The sequence below is a fragment of the Nilaparvata lugens genome, chromosome 14 (assembly GCF_014356525.2).
Source record: "Nilaparvata lugens isolate BPH chromosome 14, ASM1435652v1, whole genome shotgun sequence".
Classification (NCBI taxonomy): Eukaryota; Metazoa; Arthropoda; class Insecta; order Hemiptera; family Delphacidae; genus Nilaparvata; species Nilaparvata lugens.
This window is the reverse complement of record NC_052517.1, coordinates 15325263-15346886: the sequence shown is the minus strand read 5'-3', so window position 1 is coordinate 15346886 and position 21624 is coordinate 15325263. Positions and strand designations below refer to the sequence as shown.

Here is a 21624-nt window from a genome sequence, read left to right as displayed (position 1 = left end):
ACTGGAGTCAGAAAATTGGCTTTCCGAAACAGGGCATAGTAACAGTTTTTATGATAATATCTTCATTTTCCCATTTCTATAATATTGAAAACGTTTTTCATTGACGAAATGAAACATTCCTAAATAATTAAAAATAGCTGAAACTTTACACTATTTTCTCTTTATTTTATGTTGTGTTCAATTATATAGTTTTTCAGAATTTAATTTAAATGTGGTCAACGACTATGTCCTGTTTCGGGAAGCCAATTTTTTGACTCCAGCTGTTTAAAGTCTAGAACTTAGCTAAATCCCGAGCTCGGTAGCCGGCTCTAAGATTCTTAATTTTCCCGAACACTCTACAAAGTGTATAAGCTCGTCATTGATCGAGCGAAGTGAGGTCCAAGATTTAAGTCGACGGTTTTGCATTTTTCTTCATGTAGGATTATATTATGTATGCTTTTATGTATGTATGATCTACATTTACGGTAAAACACGGCAATGGATTTTTATGAAATTTGACAGGATGTTCCTTTTTTAATTTCGCTTCGATGTATACAAGGTTTTTTAAAATTTTGCATTCTAAGGATAATATAAAAGGAAAAGGAGATTCGTTTACCAATGCATGTACGCCAATATTTCCGTGAAAATCGTCAGACTATAGAATATTATTCATAATTTCAAATCAGACTATAGAATTATTCATAATTAATCAGATACACCATATGAGGTTTTCATAACCTCATTTGGACAATTTATTTTTATCAAAATTAGGGAGAGACAGAGTTTTGGGTTTATCCTGTTGATTCTCTCCCAATTATTAATTTGATATTGTGATTGTGGAATGTTATAAATAAATGAATAGCAGCTTGAATCACAGTATAGAAGGCGATTGGAGAATAAAATTGGCAACAATGCCGTCATATAATTTCCACTGACTAACGTGAATCTACCAGTAAAATAGTGTACGGTATTGATATACATGATAACATGTATTGATACATTGAAACATGATATACAGAATGTATCCGAACTCCTTACCAATATTCTAGTGGATAGCTCCTGGGTACGATACATAAATTTAAAAATCATTTTCAAACTGTTTGAAAGTCATTCGTTACACAGCCACCATTCTGTTTTCCGACTATTTTTTCAAATAGTGACTAAATATTATGGAAGTGAAACTTTGCACAATCATTTATGACAATATTGTACAGAGCTACAAGAAAATTATGACAATTTCTGAAATTTATAAAACGAAATGGCGGCCGATTCAAGTTTTATTTCTTGAATAATCAAAGAACTTCTCATTTTACAAAAAAAAATGCAAGTAACTCTTTTTTAGTAAATTTTATTAAAAATCGATTTGACACCTGATTTTTCAAGATTGAACGAATAATTAGTGAGATATGGCAGATTAAAGCTGCGTTTACACCAATAAAGTTAATAACTCAACCTTCCGGCAGTCGCGCTGTTGTAAAAAGTACAACAGTGTCAGTTTTTTGCTGCAAAAAACTATTGAATTGGGTGGTGTCAGTGAATGAGTCACCTATGCATTCCACAACCCCCCATCACTCCACTGAGTTGCAGTATCAACCGAGCAATGGTTCAGTGTTTTGGTGTCATTTAGTCGCACTGTGCATAAGATAGGGAAATACTGTATCCGGGACTGTAAACGAACCAATAACACAGAATTGATGGCTTTGCTTGATGTAGGCTACCTTATTGGGCTATGAAATGATAATCATGCAAATGTTCATAGGTGTAAAATAATCCAAGAAGATGGAAAACGTAATTATACAATTAATTAATAATGTTTTGAAAGTAAACAGAGTACACACTTGGGAAATTGGATGTTGTAAAAAATACAACACGCGACTGCTCGTGTGATTGAGTAGGGTGCGACTACCGGAAGGTTAATCCTTATAGATTCTATTAGATTGAACATAACTTATCATACACATGATGAACATTAATTTATGTGTTAGTCAAGTTCCGTTCAATCTAATAGAATCTTGGTGTCATCCCAGCTCTAGTAATTCCACTTATTCATTGCAAATTTAAATTGGAATAACAAATTACACGCCCACTATATTAATTTGTGGAGGTCAACATTTATAATTATTAAGGCAGTGCAAAGGCTAAAAATAAACTTTCTACTCGTGATATTTTTCAAAGATTTTCGATTTGTATATCATCAAGCTATTAAAATGAAAAGGTTTTCTTGGGACAACATTTTTTTCTGATCATCACTTTTTGAGATATGGGTGCCTAAAGTTTAAATCTTTGGGACAGAACATTTCAAATTCGGTAAGAGATAAATCCATGAGATAGAGGATAGATTCTTCATGATATTGTTGATCTGGTGAAACAATTTTTTTTTGAAAATATCACTTTTTAAGATAGTTATTCAATTTACTGAAAATAACCAAAAATAACTTTTAGTTGAGTTATTTTTGGTAAATTGAATAACTTTTTTGAAAATTAATATTTTCAGAAAATTTTAATTTTACCAAATCAACAATACCATGAAGAATCCATCCTCTAAATCTAATGGATTTTTATCTTACCGATTTTGAAGTGTTCTGTCCCAAAGATTTAAACTTCAATCGCTCGTATCTCAAAAATTAATGATCGGAAAAAAATGTTCTCCTGAGAAAACTTTTTCATTCTGATAGTTTGATGATATACAAATCGGAAAACTTTGAAAAATAAAACGAGTAAAAAGTTTATTTTTAGCCTTTGCACAGCCTTAAATGTAATCGAATCACAGCAAAATCGAAAATAGATATCAGGATTTCGATGAAATCTGAAACAGATTTTGAAAGGAATGTTTGAACTTCAAGATTAGAACTTGAAAGAATGTTCTCAAATTATTTTTAGAATACCAATTAAAACCTGATTAATGATCAAATAAAGGTTCAGAGGTAGAAAAGAGCTTTCCAATAAGACACCAAGGAAACTCTCAAGGATTTTTCAAAGGATATAAAGTGCTGATTTTGTGATAACAGGATCCTAATCACGTTTTGTTGGGCCTTATTCGACGTCTTCGATAAATTAATTGTAAAGTCCGAGAGAAAAGTGACTGTCGATAAAATCCAAGGTTATTTTTCTAAACTCTCCCTCTCCTCCATTACTCCCCTTTCTTCCACTCTTCACCATCGCCTTATCAAGTGACATTCACTCCATCAAGATTTCAGTTGATCAAGACTCAGCACAGGTAGACAACTCAGAATAGAAAAATACTTCATTTTTCAGATGTAGGAAATACATTAGAACAGTGTCAATAAATTACAATAAATATAAATAACTATGGTGAAGTCCACGTTATAATGGCAGTGGATAAAGATAGAAAAATAGCGATGCTGATTCTCCGAATTAATTAATTATATTTCTACACTGTCAAAAACATAATTGGCATCGTTGTGGACCTAGAAATGGATAGTACCGCCGGCTTTGTCGAATGATAGACAAGGATAGCAAAACCAAAGTTGATCAAATACTGTCATTATAACGTGGACCTCTCACTATAGGCTAGCCTAGTATACAGAGTGTCGCACCAGGTTGTAACAGCAGCTGACCATAGATTCTACTCGACATTTCTGACAAAAAATGTTCAGTAAACTGTTTTCCTATCGACCTTAGTTTTCGAGATATATCGATTTTTCGATATTTTCAGAATATGCCTACTTCCAGTCATTATAATACTCAATAACTCGAAAACAACTGGCCGAATTCAAATTTCAAGGGTATTGTTGGAAAGAGAAAACAAGATTGGTGTAATTTTATCTGTTGTTAGATATTTTGTAGTTTTTTATTAGGGCTTAAATTTGAAAAAATGCTATTCTTCAAATTGAAAGTCAAATTTCAAACCGATTTTTCTCATTTTTTCTCCGGGTAATTATAATGGTTTCAATATTTCAAAAACTTCTCCATTTAGAAAACTTCTCCATTTCATAAGCTTTCGAATGAGTATAAATTTGAAAAGGTAAGTTCCATGATAAAGTGTTCAAAACTGCTAATATCTGGAATTAACACCTTCAAAAAGAGGAAATTCACAAACAGCATGCATCAAGTGGTGATCCTAAAAGGGTGAAATCACCTGATTATAGCATTATTCTCTGTAGTACATAGTCTTAATCCTATATAAAACATTAATGTATGGTCAACGGCTGTTACAACCTTGGTGGATATATCTCCGTATATAGACAAAAATCTGGTGTGGTGCACTCACACAACTTTCCTTGCCGTTATGAAAATTGGTCACCTGACGCTAGTGTTCACACGCATCTCAAGTCTACTATTCATAGATCTGAGCCAGCTGGTGACAGGACAATAACGCTGGAGAGACACAAGGTCTGCTATCTCTAATTAACAGTTGCCAACAGTTTGCAATAAATTTAACAATCACATTTTCTCGAATTTCCAGCTTATTTTCAATTTTAGGTAAAAATGTTACTGAACATTAATTGTAGAGATTTTCATGCTAAATCTTTTCCATCTGGAATTTTTTGTTTGAATTTTATCTGAAGCCTGATAATTGAGAATCTAAAATCAAACTTTTCATGGATAGGGCGGAGCTCCTGGAGTTTTTACAGATATGGGACTTGTGGCAGTTGATAGAGCTTATTAATGACTATTGTAGGTATAAATTTGATCAAAATTGTTGGAGCCGTTTTCGAGAAAATCGCGAAAAACCCGGTTTTCAACAACATTTTCGCCATTTTAGCCGCCGTCTTGAATTGCATTTGATCGAAATTGTTCGTGTCGTATCCTTATAGTGTAAGGACCTTAAGTTCCAAATTTAAGTCATTCCGTTAATTGGGAGATGAGATATCGTGTACACAGACGCACATACACTCATACACACACATACATACAGACCAATACCCAAAAACCATTTTTTTTGGACTCAGGGGACCTTGAAACGTATAGAAATTTAGAAATTGGGGTACCTTAATTTTTTTCGGAAAGCAATACTTTCCTTACCCATGGTAATAGGGCAAGGAAAGTGAAAACGTTTCGTAAAAAATCAATGTTGGACTCTTGAAAAGATATACAGAGACACTTTGACCAGATATTCTTCAAATTCTTTGTAAACATTCTTGGATCTTCTAATATTTGGAGACTGCTTGGTAACTCTACGAAAACACTTCTTACCTCTGTGTATACAGTACTGTAGTTTTTTTCGTAAGAAGATCTAATCTGTGCCTCTCTATTATGCTACCAAACCTTCTATTATAACTGTGAGTGTTATTTCTCAAGATTGTGTCACCTCAGTACCGTACCTACATCATCAAGTTATCAGATTTTCAGCTCCTGTTTGCACAATAATTATTATGCTTGTGTTCTTGAGTTCATTTCGCATAAATTATTGTTGATGAATTCATTCAACTTGAAATTATTTTACATACAATACTTAATTTGATAAAATAATTGGATAATATGGATATAATTTTAACGAGGTTACATAGAAAAATGAAAATCAAAATACCTTTTTTCAAATTATTTTATTTTTAACAAAATATTTCAAATTTGAATGTCTTTTTCCAGTTGAAACATAATGTGAAAAATGAAATAGGTTTGAAAAAGGGTAGGCCTTCCTACTTTGATTTATAATTTTTATGTAAATACAAGTAGCCCTTAACAAGAAAATGAACACCGAGATTACTTTAATCACAACTGTCTACAGGTGAGGCGGTGAGGAAGAAAACTTGGCAACAATGCACTCCTATGAAATCCACTGAATTTGAAAGATTGAATCTCCCTGTAGGTTACAGTGTGATAAACTGGTGTGGTTCATGTAATTGATAAAACTTCTAGTTCACACATAATAATGATTTAATACAATTTAAAGAAAATTCATAACATCAAGTCTTATAGCATCCAGCCTGTAAGCCATTTCCTTATTCTCCAGTCTGTTCACATTGATACATTGACATTGACTATCGATAATCAATACCAAGATAAATACGCACAACACTCACAAAGAGGTTTTTGTGTGAATGTTGAATCGATACATATTTATGACATCCCCCATTTTTCCCCCCATTGACTATCGATAATCAATACCAAGATACAAGCTAGAATCGATACATATTTATGGCATCCCCCCATTTTTTCTAGAAAGAACAAATTAATACATAATAGTAAGATTATTGTAATATTATCATTGACATAGACTCATAACAATAATGAAGTTGAACGAACTGCAGTTGAATAGATTATTTATGACATAGGCCTACAGCAGTTCAGTCAAATAGACTTCTGTTATTTGGATAAAATGAGTGAGGCTATAGCAAAATGGATGTGTAATAGTTGTGATATTGAAATAAATTTATTGATTGGGTTCATTTAAAAAGGTATAGAATTAGGACTTTTCCAATGAGACTGCAGTGATCTTGTAGCTGAATTATTTTGTGAGTAAATTTTTATCGTGAGAAATTTATTTTCCTGTTGAGAAATAATTTTGCTGACTTGCGTCTGGGAAGACTCCAATTTTATGCAAGGTTGAGGTATTCTCACGGAACTGTATTTCCGTTAGCGATGGAAAATACAAGAGTATTTGGGAATATTTCAAACTTGCATTATTTTCCTTTCCCATGGAATTATGATCGTCTCCACGTGGACTGATGTCTCGTTGGTGGAAGGGGAACATAATTTGCGTGGAAAAGTTCGAATCAAGCCGCGGACGAAGTCACAATTAAATCCAGAGGTAGCCTCAGGTCTCGAAGGCCCAAAATTAACTGTTTGTTGTGCAAATTTTTAAAAATGTATTATTTTTAGTCGTGCATTATGATGAAATAATTTAAATAATTGGGGAAGTGAATGTGTGTGTTGAAGATTTATAATATTAGAGAACACCCTATACTGTGACCAGTTCAAATCAAAATGGGATTATTAATTCTAGATATGGTGTTCCATTATATTAGTCTAGCTCATGTTGAGATCTCCAAATTGACCGAGTCCCCAATTATTTTTTGAAGTAAAAAAATGAATAAAATTCACGCTACCATTGTAAACAGTTAGCAAAATCTTACAGGCAGTTTTATAATAATGTGCAATGAAACGATACAGATTATTATTGTTGTCCAAATTTAAATCGGATTAATTCATTTAATAAAATTTCCCAAGTTAAATATAAAGCTAAAGTTTTTTGTTTGTCCAGTCCCATGACTCGCCCTTTAGTATTTTAGAGATCTCGTAATTCTAACCCCATCTGGGGGCGGTTACAGATGCATACCCATACAATCTGTTTGTAGTAATCTGTAGTTTTGTTTAGGTTAGTTGTTTATAATAAGTTATATTTTTTCTTTTGAAATGTTTATCAAACCTATAGTTGTTCAAACTCACTGTCAGCACACAAGTTGTTGTTTGCCGGTAGTGCCATTTTGTGATTGAGAATATTAATTTTATCAATTTGTATATAGGCTACTTTTTATGACAAATAATTGAATTAGAATTTGGAAAAACTAAAATTGATTCCCTCCACCCATGAACACGCCTAGGGCACATGTGGACATCATCCTCAGCAAAATAAAAAAAATGACCATGGTGACAAGAAGTAGGAGAGAAGGAAGGTTAATCTGGGTTAATAAACGACCCCTATAAAGAGCAGACACAACCAGACTAAATAGTGAGAGAACGGAGTTGGAGCTTTAAAGAATGACTGGTCTTAGTGAAGAGCAGTGCTTCTGGAGACTACCTTTTTCTCCTTCCTCCTCGTCTTCTCCTTTTTTCCTTCCCTTTTTCTCCTTCTTCTTCTCTTTGTCAGGACAAGACCTTTCCAAACAGAATCTTGTCACCAGACTAATTCTCTCCCACTTACTCATCTCCTCGATCTTCTTCTTTTTCTTCTTCTCCTTCATCATTTTATTCTCTTTGTCACCTGTTGAGGCCCACTAAATCAACCCTCCTCAAAAGCTTTGAGGCTTGCCTCAAAGAACAATGACACAAAGGACGTCATACTGTAGTGAGGTCCACGTTATAGTGGCAGTGTTTGATTAACATTGGTGTTGCTATCCTTGTCTATACATCCTTATATTATCTTCCTATAGTGAGGTCCACGTTATAATGACAGTGTTTGAGTAGCAATGGTATTGCTATCCTTGTCTATAATTCAAGAAAGCTGATAGCGCTATCTCTTTCGAGCTTTACTCTGTTGCCAGATCGTCTTTCAACAATGTAGAATTATCAATTCACAAAATATTCAATCTTAATTATGGGAATTCATTATGGAATGATTGAGAAATATAAATTCTTGCTTAAAAGAATATAATTGATTATTTCAAACGAGAATAAACAGTTAATATTACATCAATAAACCATTATCAGCTACCGTCTAAAGAAGGCATTGACAAGACAGAGGATCGGCAACGTTGTTCTTCTATCTTTCTCCACTGCCATTATAACGTGAACCTCACTATAGTATCATCTTCCTATAGTGAGGTCCACGTCATAATGGCAGTATTTGATTAAGGCTGTGCAAAGGCTAAAAATAAAACTTTTTACTGGTGATGTTTTGAAGTTTTTCGATTTGTATACTATCAAGCTATCAAAATGAAAAAGTTTTCTCAGGAAAACATTTTTTCCGATCATTACTTTTTGAGATATGAGCGCCTAAAATTTAAATTTTTGGGATAGAACATTTCAAATTCGGTAAGAGATAAATCCATGAGATTCAGAAGATAGATTCTTCATAGTATTGTTGAAATAGTAATACCAAAATTTTCTGAAAATATCAATTTTTGTAATTTAATTTACTAAAAATGACCAAAAATAACTTTTAGTTGAGTTAATTGAATAACTTTCTCAAAAATTGATATTTTCAGAAAAATTTGGTTTTAATATTTCAACAATACCATGAAGAATCTATCCTCTGAATATCATGGATTTATCTCTTACCTAATTTGAAATGTTCTGTCCCAAAAATTTAAATTTTAGGCGCTCATATCACAAGAAGTAATGATCGGAAAAAATAATGTTTTCCTGAAAAAACTTTTACATTTTGATAGCTTGATAGTATACAAATAGAAAAACTTTCAAAAATATCACCAGTAGAAAGTTTATTTTCAGCCTTTGCACAGCCATAACATCCTTGTATCATCTTTGTTTCATCGCCCAATCAATTAAATTTCATTAATTCAAGGAGTTGCATATAAAAGACAATTTTCACAACTTTGAATCATCACAAACAATAATAGGGAGAATCGCTTCCCTTTAGTGGGATCCATGTTATAATGGCAGTATTTGAGTAACTATTTGTCTATCATTCTACAAAGCACATGGCACTATCCCTTTCTGACTTTGCAACGTTGCGAGATCGTTTAATAATGTAGAAATATAATTCATTAACGAAATATTTTATTTAAATCATAAAGTAAATACAAATCATGAAAATATATTATTCAAATCATTGAAATAGCTTTGCAACGTTGCCAGATTGTTTTATAATGTAGAAATATAATTCATAAACAAAATATTTTATTTAAATCATAAAGTAAAAATAAATCATGAAAATTTATTATTAAAATCATTGAAATAGCTATCCATGTATTAAGAGCCTAGAACGTGACTTAATTGCTTGGGCAAAACAGTTATCACAAGACACATTGTGGATCTCAATCATTTTGCGAAAGCAAGAAGTTTTATGTTCGAATTATAAACAACATTTTTTCTTGAACTGCAGTATAATTTTCCCTCATAAAAGTTGTATGATTGACTCACCTGATAGCTAAAGCCCTGGTCAATTGTCGCCCTCATGGATGGCTGTATCAAGACAACTAATAAATCACAAAACTCCTAATGACTGGCAAGATGTATCTTTATTACAATTTTTTAGTTTTGGCATGAAATATAAAACAATAGCAAAATTAGTGGCATTTTCATATCTACTTAGTGGGGGCTACTTTTTCTTAGATCAGCAAATAATCAACCAATTGTATGAATACTTTGAAAATAATTGTACCTTATATGTTTTTGGTAATCATGTCTATATTTTGAATAAACTCCTCTGGTCGTAATGTACCCTCGACCAGAGACATTATTATTATTGAGACCCAGTCATGGCCTCTAGAGAAGATTGCCCCAAATTTAATAGAAGTAGAATTTGTTCCAAGGGAGTAGTTTGCCCTAACAAGCATGTATATGATAACCAGGCTACGATCTCAGATTTTAATGTGGAAAAGGCTTTCGATTTGGTGATGGCTAGACTGACCAGGATAGAGGAAAAACAAGATCGGATAAGTAAAGAGTTGGAGAGTTTTAAGTATGGAGAGTCTTTAGTCAAAAGCTACGAAACTGCGGATCAATTGAAAGATTTAAACAAAAACCTAAAGATTGTTTGTGATACTAACACACGTTTGTCGCAAGAAACTGAATCATTAGTTAAACAATTAGTTAAACTGAAAGTAACGGTAGAGGAGAACTCTAAAGAGTTATCAAAACTCGGTATTACAGGAATCCCAACCAAGTATGCCCTTCAAGCTAGACCCGCCCCCCAAGGATCATTGAAAGACAGGGCGGAAGCAGTCTCATCAAATCCACCATCTAAGCAAATAAGCATAATTAAAAAATAAAACTCGCAAATCAATTATTAACAATAGAATAGAACCCACCACTCAATTCGAGATGGCGCCAGTCATAACTAAATACTGCATAATCCAGGTGATAAAATTTGATCAGCTGATAAATTGGGACAAATGGGAGTTGGGTCAGTTGGTAGCCATCTGGATTACGCAGTATTTTTTATCTTTGACCGGCGCCATCTTGAATCGAGTGTTGGGGTGTGTTCTTTAGTAGTCTGGATACAGCCATCCATTATGGCGGCGATCGATAATCGATCAATTTTCACTTATTAATAAGATTGTATCAATTCTAAATGTATAGAAAAGTTAGATAAGAGAATAGGAATTGACAGAATTGAAACACTCAAAAATAATGTAACATTTTCAATAACAAGTATGTGCAGGCAAGCTGGAAAATTAATTGTCACATAGTCGGTCCATATTGTATAATAGGAATCATTTCATTATCAGCTAGGAGTTGTCTCTTCTGCATGTGTTCTGTTATGTCTTTTCAAAGAGCTTGAATGAGCCGTTTTGAAATCACAACATTTGCAGCAGAATGGTATTTCTCCTGTATGCATTCTGAAATGTTTTTTTTTTTCAAATTACCTGACTCAGCACATTTAAAGTCCACAATTCGCCACTGGGGGGAGTTTCTCCTGCATGTAATTTCATATGTCTGTTCAAACTGCCTTGATTACCAGATTTAAAGTCACAAAATTTACAAAAGAATGGCTTTTCTCCTGTATGTGTTCTGTTATGTCTTTTCAAAGAATTTGAATGAGCCGTTTTGAAATCACAAGATTTGCAGCTGTATGGTTTTTCTCCTGTATGCGTTCTAATATGTTTTTTCAAATTACCTGACTCAGCACATTTAAAGTCACACAGTTCGCAGATGTAAGGAGTTTCTCCTGTATGTAATCTGTTATGTCTGTACAAACTGCCTGAATTACCACATTTAAAGTCGCATATTTTACAGAAGAATGGTTTTTCTCCTGTATGTGTTCTGGTATGTATTTTCAAAGAATTTGCTTGGGCACATTTGTAATCACAAAATTTGCAGCTGAATGGTGTTACTCCTGTATGTTTTCTGAAATGTATTTGCAAAGTATCTAACCTAGTACTTTTGTAGTCACAAATTCCGCAGCTGTATGGTTTTTTCTCAATGTGTTTCCTTATGTGTTTCTTCAAATAACAGAAGGATGGTGTATTATAGCTACAGTGAGCACACTTGTAGAGCTTAGTCTCTTTATCAGTAACAGATGATTCAGTGCACTTTTCCACTGGAGAGGTTGAATGCTCATTCAGTCCACCCACTTCTGTTGCACCGTCTCGGCCAGATGTGCTGCACTTTGAAGACCTCTTCTTTCTCCTCTTCTTCACTGAACTTCCTTCATCCTCTTGCTTATCTGCAATCATCAATAATACAACTTGTGAATTATGAAAGAAGGATATTATACAGGGTGTTCTGGAAAAAGGTGCCCATGAGTCAGGGCGTGATTCCTCTCATCAAAAGAAGGAAAAAAGTTCCTATCAACATAGGTACGAAAATGCTTAGTTACCAAGTTATTCAGGGTGAAAGATGTTGTCTGAATTTCAGTTCCTATGCCAAAACAAAGCCCTACGGGTATTTGTTTGCTGTTAATTAAGATGTAAAATTAAGCGTACTTAATGTAAAATGACCTGACAAATTGAATGAAACCATTTACAGACCTTTAGTTACAGTAATGTTTAAGATATGTGATAAAATACGCAAAACTTGGTCCTGAAAAACAAGTTCCTTCAAGGTTTAAAGCAGATTTACTAGGTTGAATGTACAATTTTTTCTGCAGAACTTGTAGAAAATTTAATTTAGAAGAGAAAGATGTAGAATAGGTCTATATAACAAACGCAACCTCAAAAAAATAATCCTTAAATACAAAACGCATGAAAAATAGAGAACTTAACAGATTTTGTCTATTTTTCATGTGTTTTGTATGTAATTGGGGATTATTTTTTCAAGGTTGCGTTTGTCTATTATAGACTTATTATACATATTTCTCTTCAAAATTAGATTTTCTACAAGTTCTGTGAAAAGTTTTGGTGTTTATTGTATATTTAGCAAAGTAAATCTGCTTCAAACCTTGAAGGAACTTGATTTTCATCACATATCTTGAGAATTACTGTAGCTACAGGTCTGGAAACGGTTTTATTTAATTTTTCAGATCATTTCACATAAATTACGCTAAATTTTACATCTTAATTAACAGCAAACAAATACCTGTCGGCAGGGAAACTGAAATTCAGACGAAATCTTTCACCCTGTATAACTTGGTAAATAAGCATTTTCGGACCTATGTTAATTAGAACTTTTGATGAGAGGAATCACGCCCTGACTAATAGGCACCTTTTTTTCACAACACCCTGCATAATGACATTCATGATAATTATTAAGTGAGTCCATTCACAAAGTAGTGAAAAAAGGCTGCTTGGGGAGTTAATTCCGATTATGCTAAATTTGTTATGCAATGATTCTGGAGTATTCGACAGCTTGAATACAAAAGGTTGACCTTCTAGCCCTGGTGCTTTTTACAGAGTGCCCCAAAAAACAACGTATTTTCGGTTTCTTTTCCAGTTCTTTGAGATTAATGCCAAATCAAGTCATATCATTTTGAATAAAAACACAAATATGTTGTCAAATTCTACACTGATTTATTAGTACATGACGATGGTTTCGTGACCACAACAGTCACATTTTCAAGTTGAAATATCATATCATTTTGAGATATGAGTGCCTGAAGTTTGAATTTTTGGGACAGAACATTTCTAATTCGTTATGATATAAATCCATGAGATGTAGAGGATGGATTCTTCATGGTATTGTTGATCTAGTAAAACAAAAATTTTCTGAAAATATCAATTTTTGAAAAATTTATTCAATTTTTGAAAAATAGCTAGCTCAACTCAAAGTTATTTTTAGTAAATTGAATAACTATCTTAAAAATCGATATTTTAAGAAAATTTTTGTTTTACTAGATCAACAATACAATGAAGAATCTATCCTCTAAATCTTATGGATTTATCTCTTACCGAATTTAAAATGTTCTGTCCCAAAAATTTGAACTTTAGGCGCTCATATCTCGAAAAGTAATCATCAGAAAAAAATGTTTTCAAGAGAAAACTTCATTTTTAAGGCTTAATGATATACAAATCGAAAAACTTTGAAGAATATCACGAGTAGAAAGTTTATTTTCAGCCTTTGCACAGCCTCAACTTTTTTCAAGATAAAAAAGTTAAGAATAAAATGCAATAATTTGGAGCTCTCTATCTCCATTGAGTGCTGAGTTGGAATTTTCAAAAATGAGTCAAATTCAGGTTTCCCTTAATTAGTTGCGCAAAATCCAATTTTTTTGTCTTTGTTGATTGGGCTAATTAAGAAAAATATTGGACAATTATGATCTTGTGATATTGCATGGTTATCATAAATCAATCTTTTTCGTGAGATACCTGATACAAGAAATTTTAAATGTGGTCGTGGAAATAGAAAATGTTCTACTCTCCATTTTCTCTTCAAATTTTCCCTCCAATGAACGATTCTATTCTTTTGATTACAAATAAAAAGTTGCAGCTGCGTAGAATAATGGTGAATTTAATTTTTTTCCTTTTCTTTAAGATTCTACCAATATCCAACAGCCTCTAAATTGAGTCTCATACATGATAGGAGCTTGCGATTGGTCTCAAATCGTATAGAATTTCATGCTCTATATGCTAAGTAGCCTGAAATCCATCTCCAACCATTTTTATTCATCAAAAAACTGTGGATAACGTGAAAATGAAAGCAATATCTCTATTTTCCTGTTTTTTTTTTTTAAATGAGTGAGTTGAACTTTCCAAATATATTTTTTCATGAATTATTCACATCAAATGAAAGAGAAGATTCTTTACTAAAATGTAAGACCAAGTAAATTTTTTATCATAATGGGTTTCTGAGGTAAGCAGCTTTGAATATGGAAATTGGTTATTATATTTGTGAATGTTTGTGGTTTAACCCATTCACTTACTAATTAATTTGCAAAAAAATGGCCAAAGTTGTCAATTTTTTTATTGCAGAATATGATTTGTAGCCTACATGATTGTAGTTACTGGTAAAAATATTAAAAAAATTCTAGGGATGAAAATAAGGGTGCTATTCCACCCTAGAAAAAAATGCCATATCAATAACAAAGATTCTTAAGTCACAACAATGAATCAAGAGATTGAATAATAACTTGAAAAAAATCTGGTGTGGCACACTCACACAACTTTCCTTGCCGTTATGAAAATTGATCACCTGACGCTAGTGTTCACGCGCATCTCAAGTCTACTTATAAACAAAGTTCTGAGCCAGCTGTTGACAGGACAATAACGCTGGAGACATACGAAGTCTGCTATCTCTTCAAAGTGAATCATTTAATAGAATCAACAGTTGCCAACAATTTGCAATTCGATAATCACATTTACTCGAATTTCGTGCTTATTTCCAATTTTAGGTGGAAATGCTACTGAACATTAATTGTAGAAATTCAATCTTTTCCACTCGAAATTTTTTGTTTAAATTGTATCTGGAGCCTGATAATTGGGAATCAAAAATCAAACTTTGCATTGATGGGGCGGAGCTCCTGGAACTTTTAGATATAGGACTTGTGGCAGTTGATAGAGCTTATCGATGACTATTCTAGGTGGGCCTACAAATTTATAAATTTAATCGAAATCGTTGGAGCCGTTTTCGAGAAAATCGCGAAAACCCCTATTTTTGACAAAATTTTTGCCATTTTAGCCGCCATCTTGAATTGCATTTGATCCGAATTGATGTGTCAGATCCTTATATTGTAAGGTCCTTAAGTTCCGAATTTCAAGTCATTCCGTTAATTGGGAGATGAGATATCGTGTGAACAGATGCACATACACACACACACACACACACACACACACATACAGACCAATACCTAAAAACCACTTTTTGGACTCAGGGGACCTTGAAACATATAGAAATTGGGCGTACCTGAATTTTTTTCGGAAAGCAATACTTTCCTTACCTATGGTAATAGGGCAAGGGAAGTAAAAATGAAGTTGCATTCAAAATGCCAGATCCAAGATGAACCAAAATTTTGAAGCCACAAAAAAGTTGTTTCCTTGATAGCCTAGGATCCCTCAAGAAGAAAACAGTCAAATCTTCCTTGTGAAATAAATATCAAGCTGTTTCCATAACTTACAGCAACACTATAGAGACAGTGATAATTATGTGTAGACCCTGGTCAATCAATAATTTGAAATGCAACTCACCATCTGCACCCTCCTCTTTGATGATCATGATCATGTTGTCGCCAGGGATTATATCATATTCTTGGCTGCAATCATCTCCCACTGCAGCTGGTTGCTGGCTTCTATCATCCTCCACCTCCTCCTCCTTTTTAACAGTAACTGTCGCCATCTGCAACACATACACATTCAACTTCAATGGCAAGACTATTATTATTATAGACTACTAGCTAACCCGGCGAATTTCGTACCGCCAAAAGTCAATGTATCTCAAGTCACACTTGACTTTATTTGGTGAATCATGAAATTTATCTGACAATCAATATTTTCATTCACATCTCAATACAGACTTCCTATGTGCTTAGTCATGTAGCATTTATTATTCCGAAAACATATTACTCTCAATCAATTGGTAGTAATATCTATCAGTAAAGTGTTGAAATAAAAATAAAAATAGATGGGTTAAATCAGTATCTCAAAGATGAATTTAATGTTTTCATAGTTGTTGATTGTCCAGAAAATATGTGATGTACATATGAATTAAACAGAATTCCATATTCTTTCAATCTTCCATTTTAGGATGAATATAAGCTAAGCTGAATTTTAAAAAAATGTTAATTATTCTTCATTCTTCAGTAATATGAATGCAATATGAACAACTCCCTTTCATGAGGTGAATAATTTTTCCCAACTCCAAACTACCGTTTTAATACCAGTACACAATTTATCACAGGGTGGTAACTTTAGATGCTGAATCATATTGTCACAATATGATCTTGAATCATGATCATCTACCGTTCTCCGGTAGCCGCTTGGCCGAAAATTTCGAAAACATAGGTCTGTTAAATGGGATAATAAATAATTATTATTGGCCCCCCTAATAAAATTTCTGGTCAGAAACCATCCCCAATATTCACACAACATATTCCCAAAGTTTCATGCCGTTCTGTCAAGTAGTTTTCAAGTCTATAGGGAACAAACAAACAGGCATTCATTTTTCATATAAATAGACTATTATTTACAGAGGTCTATGAGGCCCTTTGAAGCATAAGTTGGATGTAACTTGAGGTACAAGCAAGCAGGCGCATGTCTTAAACATATCACAAGTGCCTTATTGACAAAATAGAATTGAGTTTCTTGGACCTGCTAGAGTTCAATTTTAATAATGGAAAAGGTTCTGTTTAATTATGTAAGACAAGGTTGGGTTTTTACTTTAAAATGGCCATATTGAATTTTACAATAGTTTTAGATGATAAACACAGTATAACAGAATGTTATTTGATCTCCTGGTTTTGCCACATTTGAAATTTGTACGAAATAAATGTCACCCAAAGAAGTATGATTTTTCTATTCACTGAAGCAAACTATCAATTGCTGACTTGCTATTGGAAATCTACTAACTAGCAGACTATACAGAGTGGTGAAAAGTCCAAGAACAGCTTTATCTCAAACACAAAGGCAATTTGACGGTGAGTGTGATTGAAGATCCTACTAAAATTGAAAATACTGCTTCAATGACTTTTAAAATCTGGTCTGCCATATTGAATGCAACTTAATTTTTTTTTTTAATAGGAAGGTGTCATGCCATACATGATTTTAAGGTTGTGCAAAGGCTAAAAATAAACTTTCTAGCCTACTCGTTATATTTTTCCAAGTTTTTCGATTTGTATATCATCCAGCTATCAAAATGAAAAAGGTTTCTCAGAAAAACATTTTTTTCCGATCATGACTTTTTGAGATAAGAGCAACTGAAGTTTGAATTTATGGGACAGGAAATTTCAAATTCGGTATGATAAGAATCCATGAGATTTAGAGGATGGATTCTTCATGGTATTGTTGATCTAGAAAAAAAGAATTTTCTGAAAATATCAATTTTTGAAAAAGTAATTCAATTTACCAAAAATAAATAAAAAAATAACTAAAAGTTATTTTTAGTAAATTGGATAGCTGTCTTTAAAATTGATATTTTCAGAAAATTTTTGTTTCACTATTCTTGTTTTACTAGATCAACAATACCATGAAGAATCTATGCTCTGAATCTCATAGATTTATCTCTTACCGAATTTGAAATGTTGTCCCAAAAATTTAAACTTTGGGCGCTCATATCTCAAAAAAGATGATCAGAAAAAAATGTTTTCCAGAGAAAAATTTTTCATTTTGATAGCTTGATGATATACAAATCAAAAAACTTTGAAAATATCACGAGTTAAAAGTTTATTTTTAACCTTTGCACAGCCTTAAAATGGAATTTCAAAAAAAATGAATGGCAAAAACTGCAAAACGATATCTCAAACCATTTCGAAGATATTCACATCATTAATCAATACTATTTGAAGCAGAAAGGAAAGAAAAGTGTTCAAGAATGGGTTAGAATCTCATAAAAAATGTGATTTTAAGGTGTGTGTGATTAGGGATCCTTCCAAAATTGAAAATGACTTTAAAAATCTGGTATGCCAGATCTTCAATCTGCCATTTTGAATGCAACTTTTTTTTTAATAGGATGGTGGTCATGTGATACATGATTTCAATACGGAATTTCAAGACAAAATGAATGGTGAAAACCGCACATCGATATATCAAACAGTTTCAAGGATATTTTCATTCTTAATCAATACCACTTATTTATTTCATTTCTGATTTGCATGGTATTGTTTTATTATGTTAATATCTTCGAAACGGTTTGAGATATCGATGTGCGGTTTTCACCATTAATTTTGTATTAAAATCATGTATCACATGATTAACTTCCTATTAGAAAAAATAAAAATGGATTATAAAGAAACGGACAAAGATGGCATTAGTTATCAGCTTTTTAAAGTCATAGTAAAGTATTATTTTCAATTTTAGTAGGATTTTCAATCACACCTACCTTGAAATCACATTTTTAAAAGATATTAGGCCGTTCTCAAACTTCTCTCTTTCCTTTCTGCCGCAAATAGTATTGATTAATAATGTGAATATCTTTGAAACGGTTTGAGATATCCATATACCTTACAGTTTTCGCCATTCATTTTCTCTTGAAATTCCGTATCGAAATCATGTATTGAATGACCACCTTCCTATTTGAAAAAAATGAAGTTGCATTCGATATGGCGGATCCAAGATGGAGGACCAGATTTTTAAAGTCATAGTAGAGTAGTATTTTTAATTTTAGTAGGATTCCCAATCACACCCACCATTACAAATTACCTCTGTGTATGAGATATTAGACTGTTTCCGGAGTTTTCACCCACTCTGTATAGGTTGAAGGGTCGGAAGGTAGGTGGATTTTATTTTTAATGTATAATGAAAAGATAATGTAAAGGAATAAAAAGTAGTACCTATTTACCCGAAAGTTCTATTGCAAAAATCGAATAATAATATAATATAGTTTATATGTCAACTCTACAAGGACCAAGTCAGGTCCACTTTCTGACACAGTCAATCCAGTTATCTGGTTATGTCTAAGGAGATAAGTATGAAGTAAGTATGAAGTAATAGCCCACACTAGGGTGATTTTTTTAGTAATATTACCCATTTTATAATAATTTACAAAACAGAAATTCAGCTATAAAAAATGTATAGGCTAGGACTAGTTGCTATAGGTATACAAAATAAATAATATAAGACTTTATTGCTTATTTCTCAGTTACTGTATATTATTCAAGATTATGCTCAAAACGTCTACCTATTGAAATTATACATTCTTTGACTCTTTTCACCATAATATTAAATATTGAAAAAACTAATTACATTACTTTCTCTGCAAATAGAGTAGGGCAGCCTAACGAGAATCAAGATTTGAGACTTCATTCTCAGTGCAATTTAAACTTGGGTAATTGTGATTGTCCCACCATTAAAAAGTCAATAATACTAAGTATTTGGGAATTATAATTGATGAAAACCTTAAATGGGATGTTCATATTAAATACATATGTAGAAAAATTAGATATTTATCCTTTAAATTTTACCAAGTTAACAGAATTCTTAATAAGAACCACCTGAAAATGATGTATCATGCTCTAGTCAAGTCAATTCTGCAGTATGGCATAGTTGTTTGGGGAGGCTGTTTCAACTGTCATATTGCTGAATTATTTGTAGCACAAAAACTGATAATTAAAACTATATTAAACAAACCCAGGCTCTATCCAACGGATATGGTTTTTAGTGATTTTGAGGTCATGACTATACGTCAATTATACATAAAAACCGTAATTGAGTACTTAATAAAATATAGATCCGATTTTCCTCTCACAATAAACTCTACTCTTAATTATTATAATCTAAGGGCCACTGCTAACAAATATGTAACCTATAACACTAATATTGAATGTATAAGGAGGCAATTAATTTACATAGGTACTAAAATAATAAACCTCATTCCAAATCACTTTCTCATGGACAATAAGATCAGCGGAAAAATTAAACTGGATATAAAAAATTGGACATACAGTAATTTCTTCTTCCATTTAGATATATGACTCGAGATTTCTGCTCCAGCATTTTTTTTTTTTTTCATTAGTTTTTTCATTTTTCAGTGGACTCGCTTACCTTTATTTTAAGTACCTATTCCTCTGTTTTCTTCCTTCCCCCCATTTCTCCCTTCCTTTTTTCCTCATTACTTCTCTTCTCTTCTTTGCCTGCCTATTACATGGGAAACCATAGTTGGCTAGGTATCTTCCTCTCTTTTTTTTTCTCTTCTCCAACACACCCAATCACTAAGCCCATGCTTTTTTATATTTGTAACATTTTATTGTGTTTTATTTGTTTCGTAAATCTTTGTAATTTTGTTTTGTCTTGTTTTGTGTGTTTTTAATAAATTGAAATTGAAATTTGAAATTGAAATAGTATTGTTCTATGGTGAAAAACATTGAATCATGGAAAGATAAATTTTCTTGCTGAATTATATATTAGAAATTGAATTTATCATTGTATAATAAACAACACTGGGTATCATATTAGATATTTGATGACTTGTCAGCAGCCTAGGCTAACTACTATGCAAGGTGGTGGAAAAACAAAACGTTTCTATCAATTTCACAGTTTGTGATGTTAATTTTATTATATACATACGGTAAATATTTAGTTTTACATTTGATAGTCTTTAGCACAGTGAGAATCAACTTGAATATTTTTAAATTAGCACTTGAAATTTGATTTCTGGTAAGCAAACACTTGCAAAAGTGTGTCATAGCAGCAAAAGATAACATGCACTAAGAGAAAATGTAACAACAAATTTACAAGAGCTAGATTATGAAAGTAACAAAGTAATTAAAAAAAGATTAATAAATCTCAAAATAAAATATTGAAACAAAAAGCTGATTATGTATTGATAAACGTAGGCTAGATCAGTTGGGTTACAGTACAACTAACCTACAACTTGCACTAAAGTTTACTATTGCAAGGGCATGTTTATATTGAAAACCTGAATTACAATAGAAATTAAATTTATATTCAACAAGAAATTATTATCACAACTATTATATTTCAATAAATCCTTATACTTTTTTTGTTTATAAACAGTATTTAAAACAGCAATGCATCAGTTAAAAGTGGGCAAAGTATTTTTTCATAGTATGTTTGTTTCAATTAACAGGAATAATTCAAATATTGCACTCACCTTTTTAAAAATATAAACAGTTCTCAAAAATAATAAGTATGTTCTATAAATTAAAAAAATAAATTTATCAATTTATGAAAAAAAGCAAGAAAGCAGACATCAGCTTTGCCTCTACCAATATCCACTTACGGTTACGGATACGGCTAAAAATCCAAATGTGGGCACACACCACAGACCAAAGTGGGAGAACGTTATAATGCCACAGAG

The 21624-nt window shown here is 32.4% G+C and overlaps 2 protein-coding genes across 2 annotated transcripts in view; one reads left to right on the top strand and one right to left on the bottom strand.

Annotated features, from left to right (window-relative positions):
• Positions 1-21624, top strand: part of LOC111058146 (prohormone-1) — a 148482-nt gene that overhangs the window by 101193 nt on the left and 25665 nt on the right. The window lies entirely within an intron of this gene.
• On the bottom strand, positions 10911-21608 carry LOC111058127 (zinc finger protein 239). The gene is made up of 3 exons (XM_022345625.2): positions 21418-21608; positions 15843-15990; positions 10911-11950 (listed from the first exon to the last, which is right to left on the bottom strand). Exons 2-3 carry the CDS (start codon positions 15988-15990, stop codon positions 11142-11144), a joined length of 957 nt encoding a protein of 318 aa, XP_022201317.2. The 5' UTR covers positions 21418-21608; the 3' UTR covers positions 10911-11141.